Consider the following 20,251-nt stretch of genomic DNA (forward strand, 5'->3'; position numbering starts at 1 on the left):
AGGATATAAAATAACCTTAACACATATATGGAATCGCTGCTTCTCTAGTTGCTATTTATCTTAGTTGCACCTCAAACTCCTCAGGGGGGGCAGCTGACCAGCCAGAGTTTTCATTGATTGATTCAGACCAGCCTGGCTCCCGTCCTCGAGGACCGTGCAGCTGCCCCTAAAAGCAGCAGATTCATTTATCTTACCAAAGGATTCCTGTGTGATGAACCTCCCTAGTATACTGAAATAGTGTGGTCAACACTGGATTTGTATATTGCTTTTCAAAAACCACGCTGCACACCTTAGCACAAAACTTGACTTAGGGCTCCGCAGTGTCCCAAATCAGGGGAGAAGTCTTGCTGCAGGACGTTCAGCAGACAGGTATAAACCTTCTTACCTGGGGGTGGGGTGGGGGTGGGGGCTCTTGAAGTAGCAGGAAGCAGAGATACGGCCCCTCTTTTACGGTTTGTGTTAGGGTCACAATCGGAGTAATCTTGCACACATGCCTCCAGGGAAACTCTCACCTGCTGGCTTGTGCCCCGAGGGCTCATGTGTGTTTTTATCTGTAAAACCTGGCTTTGATTTGAAATTTTATAAAAACTTAACAGCACCCAACAACAGTTTCTGGTTCTGATCTAGCGGTGGTCCTGAAGAGAACTGAGTTCTGTCATCAGTAGTGATTTTAATTGAACGAACATAACCTTGTGAATCAGAACTCAGTCCAAGCCTAAATTATTTTTATAGACAGCTGTAGACACCAAATGTTTTATTAAAGAAGAAAGTCTACTCTTTACCTGATTTGGAATAAGAAGGGTGACAAAGGCTGAGTTCAATTCCCAGCAGAGGCTCTGGGCCCATTTCCTGTTTCTTGAGTTCTGCTCCCAAAGGCATGAACAAATGGAGTTCAAGCTGTGAGCTCAGGATTTAAAAGGAGGAAACAGCCATTAAACCTACATTTAATTTATTTTATTAAAATAACAAATTGAATAACTGTATTTTGTCAGGCGCAATAAAAACAAAATTAAACCCAAATTATCAAGAAAAAAAAAAAAGGAAACTCTCTCTTTTCACAGATCACATGGCCTTGTATATAGAAAATCCTAACAAATTGACACCAAAAAATTATTAGAATCAATAAATTAGTTCAGCAAAGTTGTAGGATACAAGTTAAGTATATAAAAATCAATTGTATTTCTGTACACCAGCAATGAACAATCCTAAAATAAGAAAATGATTCCATTTACAGTAACATCAAAAAGAATAAAATACTTAGGAACAAACTTGGCAAAAGAAATGCAAGACTGAAAACTATAGGACATTGTTGAAAGAAACTAACAAAGACCTAAATAAATGGAAAGATATTTCATGTTTCTGGGTTGGAAGACTTAATATTTTTAAGGTGGCAGTGCACCCCCAAGTTTATATACAAATTCATTGTAATCACTCTCAAACCCCAGTAGCCTTTTTTTGCAGAAATTGACAAGCTGATCCTAAAATTCATATGGAAGTGCAAGGGACAAAGAATAGCCAGAACAATCGATTTCTATGTACCAAAATGTTATTTGCAGCATTGTGTGTAATAGGGAAGGATTTTAAGCAACCTAAGTGTTCTTCCATAGGAAAATGGTTACGTAATTACAGTCCCTTGGCAGAGTTGTTTTTAATGAAAAAAGCAAGATACTATTATATATATATTGCATTTTTTTAAGTCTGAGAAAATTTATACCAAACTCTTAATATTGCCTACCTATTATGAAATTTAGCATGAGACAGTTTAAAGGAAGAGCTTTAGCTTTTTAGCTATTTATATTTAATTTTTATAAAATGCAAATACTAGCTTTTGTAACTTAAAGAAAATGAATAAATAGAATTGATGTACGTAATTTAAAACATGCCAGGACAAGAATAGACAGATCATTAGAATAAAAAAAGTTCTAGGGAATTCCCTGCCAGTCCAGTGGTTAGGACTCCATGATTTCACTGCCGAGGGCCCACGTTCAATCCCCGGTCAGGGAACTAAGATCCCACAAGCCACGCGGCATGGCCAAAATAAAAGGAGTTCCAAAATAGACTACATTATATATAAAATTCTAGTATAGAATGGGGTGGTTGGAAGGGGAGTATCACAAATCAGAAGCAAAAGAGGGTTTTTTTAGTCAGTCAGTGATTTGGGGCAGTTGATTAGCAATTTTTGCAATTTGGGGAAAATAATTTTAAAATGGAAGAAAATTCAAAATACTCATCAAACCTCAGGAAGGAGTGTGGTCTTTTAGACTTAAAAGAGGATAGTATCATAAGGGGAAAAGTGGTCAGCTTTTAACAATGTAAACATTTAAATTTTATGTGTGTTTTAAAATTTTGATTACTGGGGGTTTCCCTGGGGGGCCAGTGGTTAAGACTCTGCGCTGTCAGTGCAGGCGGTGCAGGTTTGATCCCTGGTCGGGGAACTAGGATCCCACATGCTGCGTGGAGCGACCTTTAAAAAAAATAAAAGTGAAAAAAAAAATTTGATTACCAAAATCAGAAGTCAGATAGCCAATTGCTGGTTGAGGGCGGGAGCAAGATTAGCAACAGATGTATTAGATGTGTGATACTGTGATATATATTTGGTCTTGGGTTTCTGTCTTGTAAAACCCTTGTAATCCTAAAGAATAAGAACTGTAGGGTCATCTTTTGTTATATTTTGTTTTCGTTCCCAGTTCCTGAAATAGCTTCAGAAAATAATAAAGGTGAAATGGATATCTTTTGTTATTCATAACAAGCCCCTTTCAACCACACCTGAGTTTATATTAATGCAGTGATTTCTTAAAAGCCCCTAGATAACCACTGGATGGGGGCTGGTTGCTAGGGAATCCAACCATGTGATTAGAGGGCTGGAAATTTCAGCCCCATCCCCTGACCTCCCAGGAGGGGAGAGGGGGTAGAGGTTGAATCAGTTACCAGAGACCAATGGTATAGTCAATCATCCCTACGTAATTAAGCCTTCATAAAAATCCTTGAAGTACACGGTTCAGAGAACTTGGGTTGGTAAACTCCAGGAGGTGCTGGGAGAGTGGCCTGCAGGAGAGGGTATGGAAGCTCTCCTCCCCTTCCCACATACCTTGCCCTGTGCGTCTCTTCCATTTGGCTGTTGCAGGGTTGATCCTTTTATAATAAACCAGTAATCTAGTCAGTAAACTTTTTTTTTTTTAAATTCTGTGAGCCACTCCGATTGATAGTAGCAGAATTGAGTTATACTGTGGGACACCCACTTGGTGTTGCAGAATTGCTTGGCATGGGAAAGACACCCACACATTTGGTGACTAGAAGTGAAGTATTGGGAGTTAGTAGTACAGAAAAACAGAAGAGTTTTTGTTTTAGAAGATGGTAGGCTCAGATCTTTAAAAAAAAAAAAAAAAAAAAAATCCCCAGTCTTCAGTAAACAAAGAGGCAAAGAACATGGACAGACTGAGTCTATAGAATTAGTCCACTAGAATGAACGCTCTGTGCGGGCAGGAATTTGCATCTGTTTTGTCCTCTGGTGTATCTCTAGCACCTAGAACAGAACCTGGTACGGAGCAGGCTTTCAGTAAATAACTGGTAAGTGAGGAAAGCTCAGTGAATTTATGACAAATATTCAACCACTGTAGTATTCAGAGATCTCAAATTAAAACACTGACAGTAATAACACTTCTCCATTCTCAGAATAGCAGAGGTTTTTAAAGGTTACAATTCCCAGTGTTAGCAGAGGTACAGTGAAAAGGGTATAGCATATTGTTGGTAGAAATACGTACAGATAAGGCAGGTATGTTAACCAACCTTATTGTGGTAATCATTTCACTATATATCAAATTACCATGTTATACACCTTAAATTTACACACTATTATTTGTCAGTAATCTCAAAGCTGAGGGGAAAAAAGAAATAGACAAAGAAAGGAAATTGGGGGGGGGGGCGCATATTTTTTTAAATCCCATTCATAGAAAATTACTGAGAGGACCGTGGGTAGGGGTGGCAACCAGGAAATAGATTTGCTGAGCGCTTCTCTGTGCCAGGTGCTATGACAATTGCATGTTTTGTTTTGTTTTTTAATTTTATTGAAGTATAGTTGATTTACAGTGTTAATTTCTGCTGTACAGCAAAGTGACTCAGTTATACATACATATATTCTGTTATACATATATTCTTTTTCATATTCTTTTTCGTTATAGTTTATCACAGGATATTGAATATAGTTCACTGTGCTATACAGTAGGACCTTGTTGTTGCATGTTTTTATTTAATCTTCATAATAATCCTGTGATACAAATAATAATTCCATTTTACAGATAAAGAGACTGAGGCTCAGAGAGAATAAGCCATTTCCATAGAGTCACAGTCTCTGCATGATAATAATCATAGTGAGACCGAATGTATGTGGCAGACACTGCTCTGAGTGTTTCATTTTCCTGTATGTTAATTCACCTGCAGCAGTCCTGTGAGATGTGGGCGTTGCTCTCTGTGCTTTGTAGATGGGAAGCTGTTTACTAACCATATAAAGCTACTTACTATTTTTGTCCAAAAAAATAAAACTAAAATTTGAAATAAATTATTTGGGAAAACTTTTCAGGGAGCTTTAGAAGAAAAAATAAAAACTGCCAGTATATGGAAGTTGTCTCCTAACCTAAATATTTCTCTTCGTCTTTAGCTTTCCATTTCCTAGAAATGTATATGCAGTGTGGCACTTAAAATGTGTAAGAACTCTGCTGTACTTAAAATGTGTAAGAATGTGCACAAATAAAACTATGGGAAAAATTCTGAATGTGACCTGAGAAGGCCATGGATAAGAAGAGCAGCTAATATATGCAGCTGTCTCAGATCATATTATGATAAAGTGTAGGGAGATTGAACTTCACATAAATACAACTGGGTCTGTTTGTTATTTTTGTGCGTTTTTTTCTTTTTTTTTTTTTTTTTTTTTTTTTTTTGTCAGCTGTGGTCCTATGGTGTTGGATGCTTTAATCAAGATTAAGAATGAAATTGATTCTACCTTGACCTTCCGAAGATCCTGCAGAGAAGGTAAGCATTTCCTTCCCTGTTGTTAGGCTTGGACACTTTTGTTCTGTTTCCAAAGAGGCCTGGGCTGGCCAGAACTGATACCAGGGGATACCTGGAGGATGGCTGCAGCGCTCTGCCAGGTGACCTTGCCACAAGTCACACTTCCTTTTCTTGGGCAGAAGTGTTGGAAATTTGAACTGTGGTATAAGTTCTGGTTTCTAAGTTTGCTTCCCTTCAGGAGCTTTCACTTGCACGGTTACTGCTTCTGGCGGCCCCTGTGAGCTGCTGCACCCTTCAAGGACCAGCTCAGATATGCTAGCTGGTCCCCGCGGAGCTCGTTCTTTAGGGGGGTAGTGGGGAATTTCTCGCTGGTGCTCGTGCACACTTAACACTTGTCCAACAAGGGGGACAAGCGTCCCCTCCCAGCTCCCAGCATTACACGTGCACAGAGCAGGTGGTCAGTAGGAATGTTCTGGATGGAAACAGCGATTCCTACAGTGTGCTGCTGATTCCAGGCAGTGTGCATACCGACGTTCCTTAATAGCTATGTATTGATTTTATGTCCTAGAAAAATATAATTACTAATGACAGTGTAACAGTGATAGAAATGATTTTTAAATATGAATTTAAGGTAAAATGAGTTGATTGAAAGTAAACTCCCAAGTAATCATTCAGATGGTTCTCAGGTGTGGGAAAAATCACACGGGGTGCTATGACGGCTAACTGATCCTGATGGCTGTGGAACACAGACTGTGCAGGCTCCATTCTGTGCACTTTACGTGAGACAGACGGGTGCTGTTACCATTTACACTCAGCGTACATGTGAAGAAACTGAGGCCCAGGGAGGTTAAGGGACTTCTGAAAGGACACAGAGATGGTGAGTCGGGAGCCAGGACTCAGCCAAAGTTGTCAGATTCCAGAATTGCACTCTCAGGTGATACACTCCCTGGCCGGGCTCGGAAAACCTGGGATAAAACCAAAACAGCTGGGGCCAAGACCAAGGGCTGTGATCGAACTTTCTCCCTAAAATAACCTTCCATAAAAGAAAAAGTCGTTATAGCTATTGGCCCATCGCTCTTTATCTGTGTTGTGCTGTACGTCTCAAGCATTTAAAGTCCTACTTCTAAGACATCTGTTTTGATTCAGCTAATCTTACAGGATTGGATTCAATGTAGCAGATGCTAAGGGGTATGGTAGTTTGGCTGAATCCTGCTGTTTAGGGAACGTTCTGCTGTAATTAAGTACCAGCCTTCCCACATAAGTCCTGACAACACAGGAAATAGACGCTTTTCAGTAAGTTTCCCCATAAGACTCTTTCAGAGCCAAGAGCACAAGGTGTGGCCCATGTGGGCAAAAATTTTAAAATGAGGCAGAATGATATTAATTGCGGCTACTTTTGTTTCCCTTGTAGTTTGTGAAGAGAATTTCCAGGGGAACCTTTTTAAGAGAAGTTGCGTTGGATTTTTTTTATTATTATTATTGTATACCATTTCTTATAAAAGCATACTGCTCTGTTGTATGCCAGGCACACATAAATGTGCTGATAATATTCGATCTCTTGGGGAACTGTAGGAGTATTTGCTTAAGATGGATATTTGTGTCCTGTTATACCTTTATTAAGATTAACAGGAGAGGGAGAGAAAGTGGTAACCCAGTTCAAGTTTCACAAGTAACCACATTTCTCCGGCCTAACTACCTTCAAAAAACAGCTTCAGAAGAAGTGGTAGCAGGGGCTTAGAGTGCGTAGTCATTTGTAACTCTGAAATACCTAGGAAAGTCCATACACAGGAAATGAGTCCAGGCTAAGAAAATTCTCATTTCAGGGTCCTTGGTCAGCACCTTATTTTGCTGACTTTGGTTTGGTTTCACATTAGCTCATTCTCCTTGAAAAGTCAGCGCTAAGGCAGCTTTTGTGGGTTTCATGTCCCCAGTATAGGCTTTGTGGAGACAATAGAATGAGAGCTGTCTCTGGACAATCTGTATCCAGGCCTCAACTTGAAGATGACCAAGACAGTGTTGATTTATTTTGGGGTGTTATATCTGTTAAGAGTTTGAGTCCAGGGAATTCCCTGGCGGTCCAGTGGTTAGGACTCTGCGCTTTCACTGCCGCGGGCCTGGATTCAATCCCTGGTCAGGGAACTAAGATCCCACTAGCCTTGTGGTGTGGCCAAATAAAAAAAAAAGTTTAAAAAAAATAGAGTTTGAGTTCAAATAACAGTGACTTAAAAAAAGAAAACAAAGGCTGGTTTTTCTCTCAAAATATATGAAGCAAAGAGCTAGGACTGGCGTGGGCCCTCCGCGATGCCAGCAGCACCCCAGGCTCCTCTGTGCTCCAGTGCCATCCTGAGCAGATAGCTTCCGACCTCAGGATTGCCTCCTGGTTTCACAACGTGGTTTTTGGAACTACAGCCGTTAGATCTACGTTCTAAGAAGCATGGGAAGGAGAAAAGGCAGCGGGCACCTCTGCACAGGTGTATTCCATGTCAGTGCTGCTCCTGCTGGTAGAGCAAGGACAGTCCGGAAGGGAGGATTGCAGCTGGACTGCCCGCAGCTGGGTAGGGGAGTGTTAACTGTGCTGTGTCTCAGGCATCTGCGGCTCCTGTGCCATGAACATCAATGGAGGCAACACTCTCGCTTGTACCCGAAGGATTGACACCAACCTCAACAAAGTTTCAAAAATCTACCCTCTTCCACATATGTATGTGATAAAGGATCTTGTTCCTGTGAGTTCCTGCCCGTGTGTGTGTCTCTCTCCCCACCTCCCCAGCACCTCCCGCCTGCTTTCTTTTTTTTTTTAAGGGGGGCAGGAGGTATGTGTGTTGTGCTATAGTTCTTCAGGGCAGGCTTTTTTTCCTGTCTTGAGTTTAGTTAAGGAATTTGAATGGCAGAAGGTAAATGGCCTAGATCATCCAGCAGCTCATTTGGTGAGGATTGTTTGGGAATAACAGGGCACAGAATTTTAGACTTGGAACAGTTTCAGAAATGAAGAATTTGGCCATAACAACAAAGAATTCATGTGGCAAATATCAGTTGGGAATGCAGCCGTTCTTATGTGTTTTAATTTCTACCTCCCTATATTTGGCCACCTTCCCTTTCCCTGACTGGGTGTTTTCAAGGGCATCTGGGGAGAAAGGACTGTGGGATTGGAAAGTTTCCCAAGTGGGTGAAGGAGAAATTCCCTAACCACGCTTACACGTGACCATTTCTCCTTTCGTGATCTTTGCACGTATCCATGCCAAAGGAAGAGAGTCTGACTACTGCCTGTCACAGGGCAGAGAAGAGGGCAGGGTCCCAAAAATGGGATAAGGAGGAAAGCTAAGGCGTGGTGGTGGAATCTGACCCATTTCTTCTTCCTCTTAACCTCAGGATTTGAGCAACTTCTATGCCCAGTACAAGTCCATCGAGCCTTATTTAAAGAAGAAGGATGAATCCCAGGAAGGCAAGGAGCAGTATCTGCAGTCCATAGAAGATCGTGAGAAACTGGTCATTAGTCCCTGTTCATTGTCTTGACTTGAGGAATTTTGTTGCAAAGATGTTTGCCAGGAAGTGGGGCTTAGGGGCAGAGGGGATGGGGGGGCACAGCATGAGATGATGCAGACCATTCAGCGTCTTCTGGAAAGGAACTTCAGAACCATCTGTCCAAGGGTTGGACACCCATCCTATCGGGGCCAGGTGGGTAGTGAGAACCTATGAAGGGCCCAGAGAGGACCAAGGCCCTGGAGTGCTCTGCCTAGAGGGGCTCACTGCTGCCATGTTGCCGGATATTTGTCTTTTTCAAAAGAAACCAGTATGTAGATCGCCAGGTCTTGAAAAGTTGACAGCTAAATCAGAGTTACTCTTTAACCCTGTGGGCAAATAAAACACATGCCGGCTGTTTGCAGTCCTGCTGCCACCACCCTGTTTGCAGATGGGAGTGAGAGAAGCGATAGCAAAACTGGAACTAGAACTTTGTGCTTTCCTGACACCACACGTCTAGTGACGCGGTGTGGGCTTGTGACAGGCCCACTCACTCTTGGAGTTGCTACCCTGGGTACAGGCTATGACGTCTCTGAAAGCGAAGGGGTTATTAGCAAGCTTGTAGTCTCTTTCTCGTGTACACTTCTACCTCCTCTAAGAAGGAGGCACGCACACTCACTCCCTGCACACTTGGTGTCCTTTGGAGAGGAAGAAGTGGGAAGGGGACCAGATGGAGATAGGTCCCAACATCATGCCTGCACGAGGGAAGGACTCGTGCTGTCTCGGTCACCACTTCATTCGTTTACATGACAGTCCGTGAGCAGACTGAGCGCACCTCAAGGGCAGGGGCTGTGTCTTATACCCCTTTCTGGATCCCAGGATCCTGGCATGTGCTATCTTATCAACAAATATGAGTTGTGTGAATGAATAAATGAATTCTGCCTTTTAGGTCTGGGGGAACATTTAGCCCCTCTCCTCTTCCCCATAAAATATTAAGAAAGGAAGGTCCTGGTAAGAATGCCCAGCTCTGTCGTCATCAAGATGTTGAGGGTCAGCATGGTGATGTTGTAATTCAGAGCAAGCAGAGCTGCCTTCTCTTCCAAGAGTTTCTTGTTCTCAGGACATAGCTCTGCCCCAGTTTCTAACTCCAGGGAGTCTGACGCATCCCAGGGTCCAGGTTGGAACTGGCCACCCTGGCCCAGCTTTCCTCAGGTAGGAAAGCTTGTAGCTTATAAACATCTCCTTGATGTACTATTTTTAGGGATTGGAGGGTTCCCCTGAGCATGTTTTCTAGGTAGTCAAAATTCACTCATTTAAATACCAAACATTGGCTTATTTAGCATTTTTCACTTCTTCCAATTAATATTGCTGAACCTAACTTTTTTTCGTGATTTTAAAAGCCATAATGCTCACTATAGGTAATTGGAAAAGAGAACTAATTTTCAAATAATCTATAATTCCACCACCCAAAGGTAATCTCTATCGACAACTACCCTTTTATAAGTAAAGAATATGACTATCGTGAAGGCTCTTAATCCTGTGACCTTACGCTTTCTAGACAGTGGGGCCAGTTTACACTCTCACCAGCTGCCTGAACAGAACATAATTTTTGTTGAAGACTCGTGGTTACAATCATGACCATCAACTCTGTGTCATCTGTTTTCAGCTGTCACTTCAGATGTCAGCGTGCCCTCCTGTTTTGCCACTTTTAATCAGTTTCTATTGTTCCCCAAATCAGAAAGTCCAGTTAGAACTGGTTGGGCATGTTGAGTCAGTGTGGCAGTGTTAGAGGAGGGATTCCAGAGTCAGGGCGCCTGGGGGCCCATCCCAGCTCTGCTGTTTGCAGCTGTGTGACCCTCGGCAAGTGACCTAACTTGTCTGAGCCTCAGTTCCTTACCTGTAAAATGGGAATCTAATAGCACTCACCCCAGGATTATTGTGACAATCAAATGAGGTAGTCAGTAAGGCACATGGTACTCAGTGCTGGTTGGCTGTTTAGGATGATGTTGATCATCCTATCGAAAACTTGAGGTGTCTACTGAGCCAGGGCAGAGACTGGTGTAGACGCTAGATGCCTCAGCACTCAGGGCCTTTTTAATTGCTGCTAGACTGCATGCAAGGTGGTAAGTTCTTCCCATGTTTTTGTTTTTGTTTTTGTTTTAAGATAAGTGAGGGGTTATTTATTAAAGGATGAGTACACTGTACTTGGACTTAAGAACTCTGGGCTCTAATCCAGCAAATGTCTAAATTTCAATTCCAAGATCTTTTTTATGAATCTGATAAATCTCTGCAAACCACTCCTAGGATTTTGCCAAGAAAACCCACGTGCGAATAGGCACTTTGTTCGTGCACTGACCCCAGACCTCACATTTAATCAGCTCAGGACACGACCATCTCTTCCATGGTGGACTCCTGATTGCCCTTTCTCCCCACACAGGACGGGCTCTATGAGTGCATTCTCTGCGCCTGCTGCAGCACCAGCTGCCCGAGCTACTGGTGGAATGGAGACAAGTACTTGGGACCTGCGGTTCTTATGCAGGTAAGGTGCTCCTTCATTACTGTAAGAGAAATGGAAACCAGATGTTCTGAGGGGCGATGGCTTCCTTCTTTGGCATCCATTACAAATGGTATTTGGTTGCATCACCTTTACTTGGCTTTCAGTAAATCTGGGGCTTCATCTGCAAAATGCCTTCATTTAGTGTGGTGAGGGTCACGCCAAGGGACGGTGGCTGCAGGTTGGCACACCATGCCTTGCAGATGTTTCAGATGTTTCCCTGTGCTGCTGGCTCTTCCCTGCCCACTTGCCCGCTTTCCCCGGACTGCGTCTGTCAGAAGGCTCCCCATCTCCCTCTCACGGGATTTTTAACATGGAAACAGGGGAGAGAGAAATTTCGTTGAGGAGCAGTTACCCAGCTGCAAGGTTGGAAATTATTTCCAGGCTAATGAAGGCCTGCAGTACTGGGCTTAGGGGTTGCTTGGAAAAAAAGTAGTATTGTTTTTCATTGTCTTTCACTATATGTGTAGTTCACTGCAGACAGAGTCACTGTCATTGTTCCCAGAAAGCTCATACTTTTTAGATTTGTGGTCAGTGCTTTTCATAGACTCTGAAGCAACTCAAAAAAAAAACAACTTCTTGTTTCTCATTTTCCCACAAAAAGAGAAGTTTTGTGGTTGTGTGACCAGTTAGCAGCTGTACTGATTGATTCCTGACCAAATTAAAGATTGAGTAATGAGGTACATTTGTAGCTGGCGCTTGTACCAGTGATCTGAGTTGTTGGGAAATGTAAAAGTGGTGTCGGTAACACTGCTGGAGCCAGCCCGGTGATCAGGAGCTTAATCAGCTTTCAGCTGGCTGATCTCAGGCTTCTGCGACGGATACGCTAATCAAAAGAATCAATAAGTAGAACAGATATTCTCTCTGTGCAGGTCTGTTATCAGTTCACTCAAAGGCAGTGGGTAGGTGCTCTGAAGGCAGTGAAAGAGAGTCAAGGATACCGCCCCTGCCTTCACTCATTCATGATCTAGGGAGGAAGCTAATGAGCAACATGAAATCAGTAGAAGACCATGCCTGATGGTATATAATTAAGCGACCAGGTGCATGTGGTTCAAAAGTTGGTGGGGCTCATTAGTCAAGGTGATCAAGAGATGTTACAAAAGAGTTGGGAGCCTTTCCTTGAAAGATGGCAAGAAGTAAAGTGTGGAGATGGCCTCCAAGCTGAGAATTCCTGTTCCTCTGCGCGCCTGGAGCTTTGAGTTGACCCAGAGCGCTGCTCTGGCCAGTTAAGGTAACAGCTCAGCCCACCAGTCCCCGGTTCCCCCAGGCCTATCGCTGGATGATCGACTCCAGAGACGACTTCACAGAGGAGCGCCTGGCCAAGCTGCAGGACCCGTTCTCTCTGTACCGCTGCCACACCATCATGAACTGCACAAATACCTGTCCCAAGGTACGCGGGCTGCGGCGCCCTGCACGGCTCAGCGCTGCCGTGTGCTCGTGAGGAGGCAGCAGGCGGGGAGCAGAGAGCTCTCTCCCCTCCGTGTGAGCCTGCGGGTGTTGGCGCTTCGTTGCGGGGCACAGGCTCACTCAGGCCCCCTTGAGAAGGGTTTCCAAGTCGGGTTCACACGGGCCTGGTGGGAGTCAAGGATGCCACGAGGACCCATGAACAGGAACCTGGGTTTGCCCTGACTTTGTGGGAAGCACGGGGGGAAAGCCGTCTGGGCACAGGCAGAGCTGTGAGGGCTACATTCCCTCTCGGGCCCCAAGGTCTCTGTGTGGCAACATGGCTGCCGGTCCGCTCGGCTCCCTGGCAGCCAGCCTGTGCTTTCTCCTCTGCGCGTCTTTCCTCAGTCTCGGAGCTCCTGCTTGCTTAGCTTTCACTCCCTCTTCCTGTTCATACTTCCTGCTTCCTGTTCATACTCGCCCTGCCTGCGGCTTCAGCATCTGCCTGGCTTCTCTCCGCATTTCTCAGCTCACATTCCTCGGAGGGAGTCTCCTTGGCCCAGCTTAGCTTTCCACGGCGCAGCCCACGTCAGAGCTGGCCGGCCAGCTACCGTCAGGTGCCAGCCCTGGTCCCGTCAGTGGGCGGGGAGCAGCCAGGGCTGCCCTTCGAGCAGAGACCGTGAGCAGAGCAATTTCATTTTAAAGGTGCAGTGAGTAAGCAGGCAGCGAGATGGAAAACTCTAGCACGACCAGTTAGCAGCTTAAAAAAGAAAGAAAGAAAGAAGAGGCAGCACATCTTAACAAACATGAAATCCAGACTGGGTAATTCCACAGTGTTTCAAGGGCCCCCCCTTCCCCTGCCAGAGTGCTTCTCATGTGACATCGGCATTGGGGTGGGCCACGGGGCCTGGTGGGGTCCCGAACAGTGCGGGAGAGCTCAGGCTCCGCATCCTGCTGCCTGCATTTCTACCCAGCTCTGCTCAGCGAGCCTTGTGGCTTCTGAGGCCAGTCATGCCACTGAAGTGCTTAGGACAGTGCCTGGCGCATAGTAAGCACTTAATGGGACCTTCTGTTATCTAGCAAAACAAACGGGTTCTGGGCCCGTTTGAGCCGGTCAGTCAGAAGACAGCCTCTCCAAGGCTGGGGCCTGGCTTGTGTATTTCTTCAAAAGCTCCGCAGAGGATCCTGCGGTGCACTCCTAGGCGTGAATGTTTGCATCGCAGAGGACAGCAGACAGACCAGACAACCAAGGACAGACTTCTCTGTCCTGCCCTCCCCTTCAGTAAAGCAGGGATGGACACTGGGGCTGTGAAGCTAGACATAGGCCCAGATTGTTTGAACTAGAAGGGACCTCAAAAATCGTCAAGTGCAGCCCCTTTTACAGGTGGGGAAGCTGAGCCCATGAGCGGGAGTTGGGGGTGGGGGCATCTTGCCAAGGTCACTCTCAGGTTGGGGGCAGGGCAGGCCTAGAAGCAGGCCACCCGCCTCCCAGTGCCTCCTTCCCGCGCTGGGACTGGGTACAGTCTGGTTGCTGACTCTAAATTCCTTTTGATGGGGCAGGTACGTACACGGCTCAGCGTTCAAAAGGAAATACTGTGGAGGGCCTTCCTCCTGCCCCTGCCCCAGCCCCAGCCCCCTCCCTGGTGGTGTTATCAGCTTCCTGTGTGTCCTTCCAGGGATAGTTTGTGCTACACGCAAATGTTCCACGTGTCCTTTGTCACAGTGTCTGCCTTTTCTCACTTAACACATTTCGGGGTTCCTTCCATATCAGTGTTTTAAAGAGTGTCTTCTCTTTCCCTTTCTGTCTCTCCGAAGATCTTTTTTCTTTTTCTTTCTTTCCACACTTTAATTTCAGAGTTAAAGTTGTCCTTCTAAAATGAGGGGACCCAGGACTTCCCTGGCGGTCCAGTGGTTAAGACTCCACGGTTCCACTGCAGGGGGGCACGGGAGCCGCTCAGCGCAGAGCCACATAAAATAAATAAGTTAATTAAATTGAACGAGGGGACCCTTCACTAGCCTCAGATGAGTACTTGTCTAATTTTACCAAATATTTGGTGATCTCACTTTCTGCTTCTACGAGACTGGCCCCCACTGGGTTTAATTGCCATACCTCGTGCAGGACAGATGTACAGCTGTGAGGCCAGCTGCAGCTAATCCAGTGTTGTGGGCCACTTAACCAGTGGTGCTTAGGAAGGTTAACAGAGGCTTCTTTCTCCCACATACCTTTGAGGGCTTGCAGATGCAGATTTCTGGTGATGATGATTGAATGATAATGGTAATGATGTGAAACCTTCAGAGATAACTGGCTGATTTTGACACTGTAGTCATAGAAGAGATGACTCTTCCCTGGGCTCGTTGACCTGCCACAGTGAGCCTCAGCAGCAGGAATTCAGTGAGACAGGGCTCCTGCCAGAGAGAGCTGGCCGTTTTCAAACGTCTAAGAGTGGAAACAGAAGAGAGCTCTTAGCCCAAACCCCTGGGTATTAAAGGACTTGATTTGTAATCACCGTGCTTTGACCAGCTAGGTCAGGAGGTCCTGGGTCGCCCAAGGTCGTGGGGTTCTTCCATTCAGTTTCACTTACCATTTGGTATTGATTCTCTTCTCTTTTTTCAAGGGGCTGAATCCAGGGAAAGCTATTGCTGAAATCAAGAAAATGATGGCAACCTATAAGGAAAAGAAAGTTTCAGCTTAAGTGTTCCCATGCTAAACATGACTGTAACCAGCTCAGCTGAATGTAATTTGTATCTAATCTGAGTTCCTTCAAAGGTCTCGATTTCCCACAAATACAGCATGTATAATAAAAATTTTAATAAGTAAATAAATGTTATTCTACTTTATTAACAAAAAAGCAAGCCTGTTCCTTGTACTTGCTGCAGTGGGATGTGAAGATGCCAGAAGGAGGAGTCCTTGTCCTTGAAGAGGGGGCCAGGGCTCCAGAACTGAGCCACCATTGGGGGTGGCTAGGATGGGGACAAGCATAGAATTGGTGTCACGCAGGACCTGGGGCTTGTTCCCAGCTTTGCCATTCACCAGCTGGACGACACTGGGCAAGTCCCTTCTCTTTGCTACTCCATTTGCCCATCTGTAAAATGGGATTCCTAGCTGTGCCACCCTCAGCCACCTGGCGTAAGGACGCCTGCACTTCTGGGCGCTCGGTAAACAGCAGCTCGTCATTATACGGCATCCCAGTTTCTACAGCTTTCACTATTAGAATTACTTCAAACCAAATCTTGGTAAGTCTTTTTCTGTCTCATTGAGGCCAGGTTACAGATAACTTCCAGCACAGCTATAAACTCCAGTTATTTCCACAAATGACCTCCAGAGACCTCGCACGGGAAGCATGAATTCCCACCACTGCTGCCTTGGCTCTGACGCTTACTACAAAAGCGGTAACACTGAAAAAGCAAACAGTGTAAAAGTTTGTCAAGTTAAAAATGGAAACCCCTCAAACTCCCCAAGTTTCACATCCCCTGTTGACAGTTCACACATTTCCTCCAGACCTTTATGTCATTACAATGCACAGCATATGTAAAGTTTTTTTTCCCTTCAAAAATAAGGTACAAAATATTGATATTAGCAACTTTCTATTTTGTCTTTTTTTTTTCACTGTGGTAAAAAGCACACAAAATTTACCACCTCAGCCATTTTTCAATGGAGAATTCAGTGGTATTAAGTACATTCACGTTATCATACAACCCTCACTCCAGTCTATCTCCAGAGCTTTTTTCATCTTGCAAAACTCAAATTCTGCCCAGTAAACACTAACTCCCCATTTCTTCTCCTCTAGCCTCTAGCCACCATACTTCTACTTTCTATTTCTGTGACTTTGACTACTCTATCTCATATAAGTGGAATTATATGGTATTTGTCTTTTTTGTAACACCTTTCACTTAGCATAAAGTTCTCAAGGTTCATCCCTGTTGCAGCACGTGTCAGAATTCCCTTCCTTTTTAAGGCTGAATAATATTCCATTGTATGTACGTGTCATATTTTGTTTATCCATTGATCCATTAATGGACATTTCGGTTGCTTCCATGTTTTAGCTGTTGTGAATAACAGCAGCTTTCTACTTTTACCCCACGATATACAAGGGCCTCTGGTGCTACTAAAGATCTACCTGTGTGTGTGTGAAATTTATTTTCAACCTTAGCTTTTTTAACCACTGGTTTCTTGCTCTGTGGCGTAGATGCACCATTACTTATTTACCCATTTCCCCTGTTAGCGCACATTCGGGTGGACCCTATTTTCACTCTTAGGAATACTCCAAGGCTGTTTTTAAGTTGTAGCATTGAGATCATCCTGGAAACAGGCTTCTTGTATCAGGAGGCTAAGAAAAACATCTGACTCACCAAGAATGAATCTTAATGAGCATTTCTGGCTTGAAAAGGGGATGGTTCAAAAGCACTAGTGTCTGGCATTGTGAGAGGTGAGGTGCTGGGGGTAAAGATGAACAAGATTTGTCCCCTCCCACCTAGGAGCCAAGTTCACCAAAAAAAAAGGAACCAACATTACATTATTAGAAATTTAGAGAACACAGTCTTTGCTCTTATGTTAGCATCTCAAAATTCTCGGCCACCTCAGTAAGACCACACAGTACACAGTCCTCAGATGTTAAAGCTCCAGATTCGGAAGTGAGAACTGAAAAACCCTCAGGGAGCCCTCCATACCCGGGCTGGGAGGGCAGTAGGGCGAAATCTGCCTTCCAGGTCTGTTCACACCTAATTGGTTTCAGACAGCCCCGCGGAAGGTCGCATTCCTTGGATTCATGGGTAATTTGACTTTGCTTCTAATCACTAGACCTGTAGGGAGAAAGATGGGTTTTTTTCTCATGACTAATTTAATGGCTTGTAAAGATGAGTTCTGCACCAGCCAGCTTCTGAGGAGAGGCTGGGGAGTTGCCACTTCAAATCAGCTTCATCAGACGTCAAGTTTGCAACTGTAGGTCACTCACCCCATTTAAACTCGAGCTAAATTAGAATATGTTATCAACTGATAGTTTAGCTTACTGCTTATTTAATCTTTCATTGGATTGCAGGCAAATGTTCTATTTCAAGTCACAAAGACTTTCCTAATGAAACTGCAGGCTTGAGCAGAGAAAGACAGTGTTTTGTCTTTTATGCTACTTCTGTTCTCTGATATTGTCCAGACAATGTGCTTTCACTCACAAAAATCATCCTGTGGAATGCTTCAAGTTTCTCTAGGGCTGAAGCCAGCCATCCCTTCTTACCCGGTGTTTGTGCAAGTTGTTGAACCTCTGAGCTTCTATTTTCGCATCTGTAAAATGGGAATTAAGAGCATTTACCTCTCAGAATTGTGGGTAAAGTCTACATAAGAATAAATGTGAGGGCTTCCCTGGTGGCGCAGTGGTTGAGAATCTGCCTGCCAATGCAGGGGACACGGGTTCGAGCCCTGGTCTGGGAAGATCCCACATGCCACGGAGCAACTAAGCCCGTGAGCCACAACTACTGAGCCTGCACGTCTGGAGCCTGTGCTCCACAACAGGAGAGGCCACGATAGTGAGAGGCCCGTGCACCGCGATGAAGAGTGGCCCCCGCTCGCCGCAGCTAGAGAAAGCCCTCGCACAGAAACGAAGACCCAACACAGACAAAATTAAATAAATAAATAAGTAAAATTTTAAAAAAAATAAAAATAAAAGGAACGAGTTCATTTAAAAAAAAAAAAAAAAAGAATAAATGTGAGTTCTCACCAAAAAGAAAAAAAAAAAGTAAATATGTGAGGTGTGGATGTCTTAATTGATGAGGAAAAATCCCTTCACAATGTATATAGATATATCAAATCATCACATCACACACTTTTTTTTTTTTTTTTTTTTTGGCTGCATTGGGTCTTCATAGCTGTGTGCGGGCTTTCTTTAGTTGCAGCGAGTGGGGGCTTCTCACTGCAGTGGCTTCTCTTGTTGTGGAGCATGGGCTGTAGGCGTGCGGGCTTCAGTAGTTGTGGCTCGCCGGCTAGAGCGCAGGCTCAGTAGTTGTGGCGTACGGGTTTAGTTGCTCCTCGGTATGTGGGATCTTCCCGGACCAGGGCTCGAACCCGTGTCCCCTGTATTGGCAGGTGGATTCTTAACCACTTCGCCACCAGGGAAGTCCACATCATACCCTTTAAATATCTTACGATGTTGTCAATTATACTTAAGCTGAAAAAAAAAAAACTTTAAAAATAAATTCTTAACATATATGAGTTTAAAAAATAATAATAATAAATGTGAAAAGCATCTAGCTTGCAGTTGAGCAAATGCTCCATAAACTCAATTTAACTGATTTGTCTCAAATACCTACTGTGTGGAAGGCTGAATCCTACTACAAAGGTGATTAATTCCCTGGGAATTCACTGGCGGTCCAGTGGTTAAGACTCCATGCTTTCACTGCTGAGGGCCTGGGTTCACTCCCTGGTCAGGGAACTAAGATCCCACAAGCCACGCAGCACAGCCAGGAAAAAAGAAAAAAGGTGATTAATTCCCAGCTCTCTGGACTTGAAAACTGGTGTATTTCCAACACAGCTGGCCAGAGTTAGAGACCTCCTGTTCAGAGGATGGATTATCTGTGCAAGACTAAAAATGCTCATTTCTCGTCTCCCACATCACACTGACTGCTGGGTGCCAGAGGGTGTGCCGCTGACTCCCAACACTCAAATTCTCTTCCAGCCTCCTCCTTGCCCAGGAAACTATATACGACACAGACTGCTGAAACTGCACCTTATGTGTCTAGACAGCCATCATCTTGTCATGGGGTTTGTCACTAGGTGAGAAAATCCCTTTTGTTGCAAAAATCTAGTGAAACTAGAGAAACTGAGAAGTTTGGCAATGCTCTAGAATAAACCAGTACAAATTAGTGAATTCTCCAGCTTTTTGCCACTCGGACTGTTACCCGAAAACTGGGTTTACCTCTTGGTAGGTGTCGAGGCAAAAGACACAACCAAGCCAAAGATCAGGAGAGGGAAGGATTTATTCTTTGCAGCAAGTAAGGAGAACACTGGGATCTCTCCCAAAGCAGTGTCTCCCCAACAGCAAAATTGGGGAAGTTTTAAGCTAAGGGTACATACCTATTCATGAAGGGGCTTGGGCGGTCGACAGAGTCCAAGCTTTAGTTGATTGAAGTCACGAGGGTCAGAAAAGGTCAACATCATCATCCCTCAGGTTCCAGTTGATCTGGTGGTTGAGCATTTCAGGCTAATCTTCACCACTGAAACAGAACTGGGAGTCTTTACAACTGATATCTTTGCTATTGTTACTTCTCTTGCCTGATAACAGTCGTCTATTCTTTTGTTCCCTTAAGATCATTAATTACTGAGACCTGTTCTAGGGCAAGCATTGTGGCCAGGCTTAGATCACAAAAGACGGCTTCTCTTATGTCAAGAAAGCCATGCCTGGTTTTCTTTCTCCGGGTTCTCCCTACCCTACCTGGTTGCAGGACCAGGCATATTATGTCCTTCCTGTGGGCCCCCAAGGGAGCAACAGCCCCAGAAGGGAATCTCCTCCATGGGTCCTAGCCCACAGACGACTGCAGCCCAGCCCGCAGACCGCCCAGATGACCACAGGGAGAGCCGCTTCCCCAAAGGTAACCCTGGGCAGAGGCGAGGCTTCCCACATCCTCTGTGGTTTGGAAGGAAGCTTCCTCTGGTCTCCTGCCCCATGAAGACCATGGACCAAGTGGCAGGTGCGGCTCCTTCCCAGATGGCTCAGAGGATGGAGTCTCTTAAATGCCAAGTAGCAATATGAAGAATGAGGGACCAATCTTGCGACGCAGTCCCCAAGCCCCCTGCTTTTATGAAGCTTCTAGCCCAGCACCAGGATCTCAAGAAAGCAACTGGCCTCTGCCAGGTTCCCGCTACCCCAT

At 44.7% G+C, this 20,251-nt stretch overlaps 1 protein-coding gene across 1 annotated transcript in view; it reads left to right on the forward strand.

The window, feature by feature from the left end:
• The window catches only part of SDHB (succinate dehydrogenase complex iron sulfur subunit B), a 37,421-nt gene extending 22,175 nt beyond the window's left edge, over positions 1-15,246 (forward strand). Inside the window, exons 3-8 of the mRNA XM_082468677.1 lie at positions 4,940-5,025; positions 7,591-7,727; positions 8,371-8,487; positions 10,898-10,999; positions 12,282-12,404; positions 15,013-15,246. Coding sequence (XP_082324803.1) covers positions 4,940-5,025; positions 7,591-7,727; positions 8,371-8,487; positions 10,898-10,999; positions 12,282-12,404; positions 15,013-15,090 — 643 coding nt within the window. The 3' untranslated portion in view covers positions 15,091-15,246. The remainder of the gene's footprint in view (positions 1-4,939; positions 5,026-7,590; positions 7,728-8,370; positions 8,488-10,897; positions 11,000-12,281; positions 12,405-15,012) is intronic.
• The last annotated feature ends 5,005 nt before the right edge of the window (positions 15,247-20,251 follow it).

This window comes from Balaenoptera physalus, assembly GCF_965194825.1.
Source record: "Balaenoptera physalus genome assembly, chromosome: 1".
Lineage (NCBI taxonomy): Eukaryota > Metazoa > Chordata > Mammalia > Artiodactyla > Balaenopteridae > Balaenoptera > Balaenoptera physalus.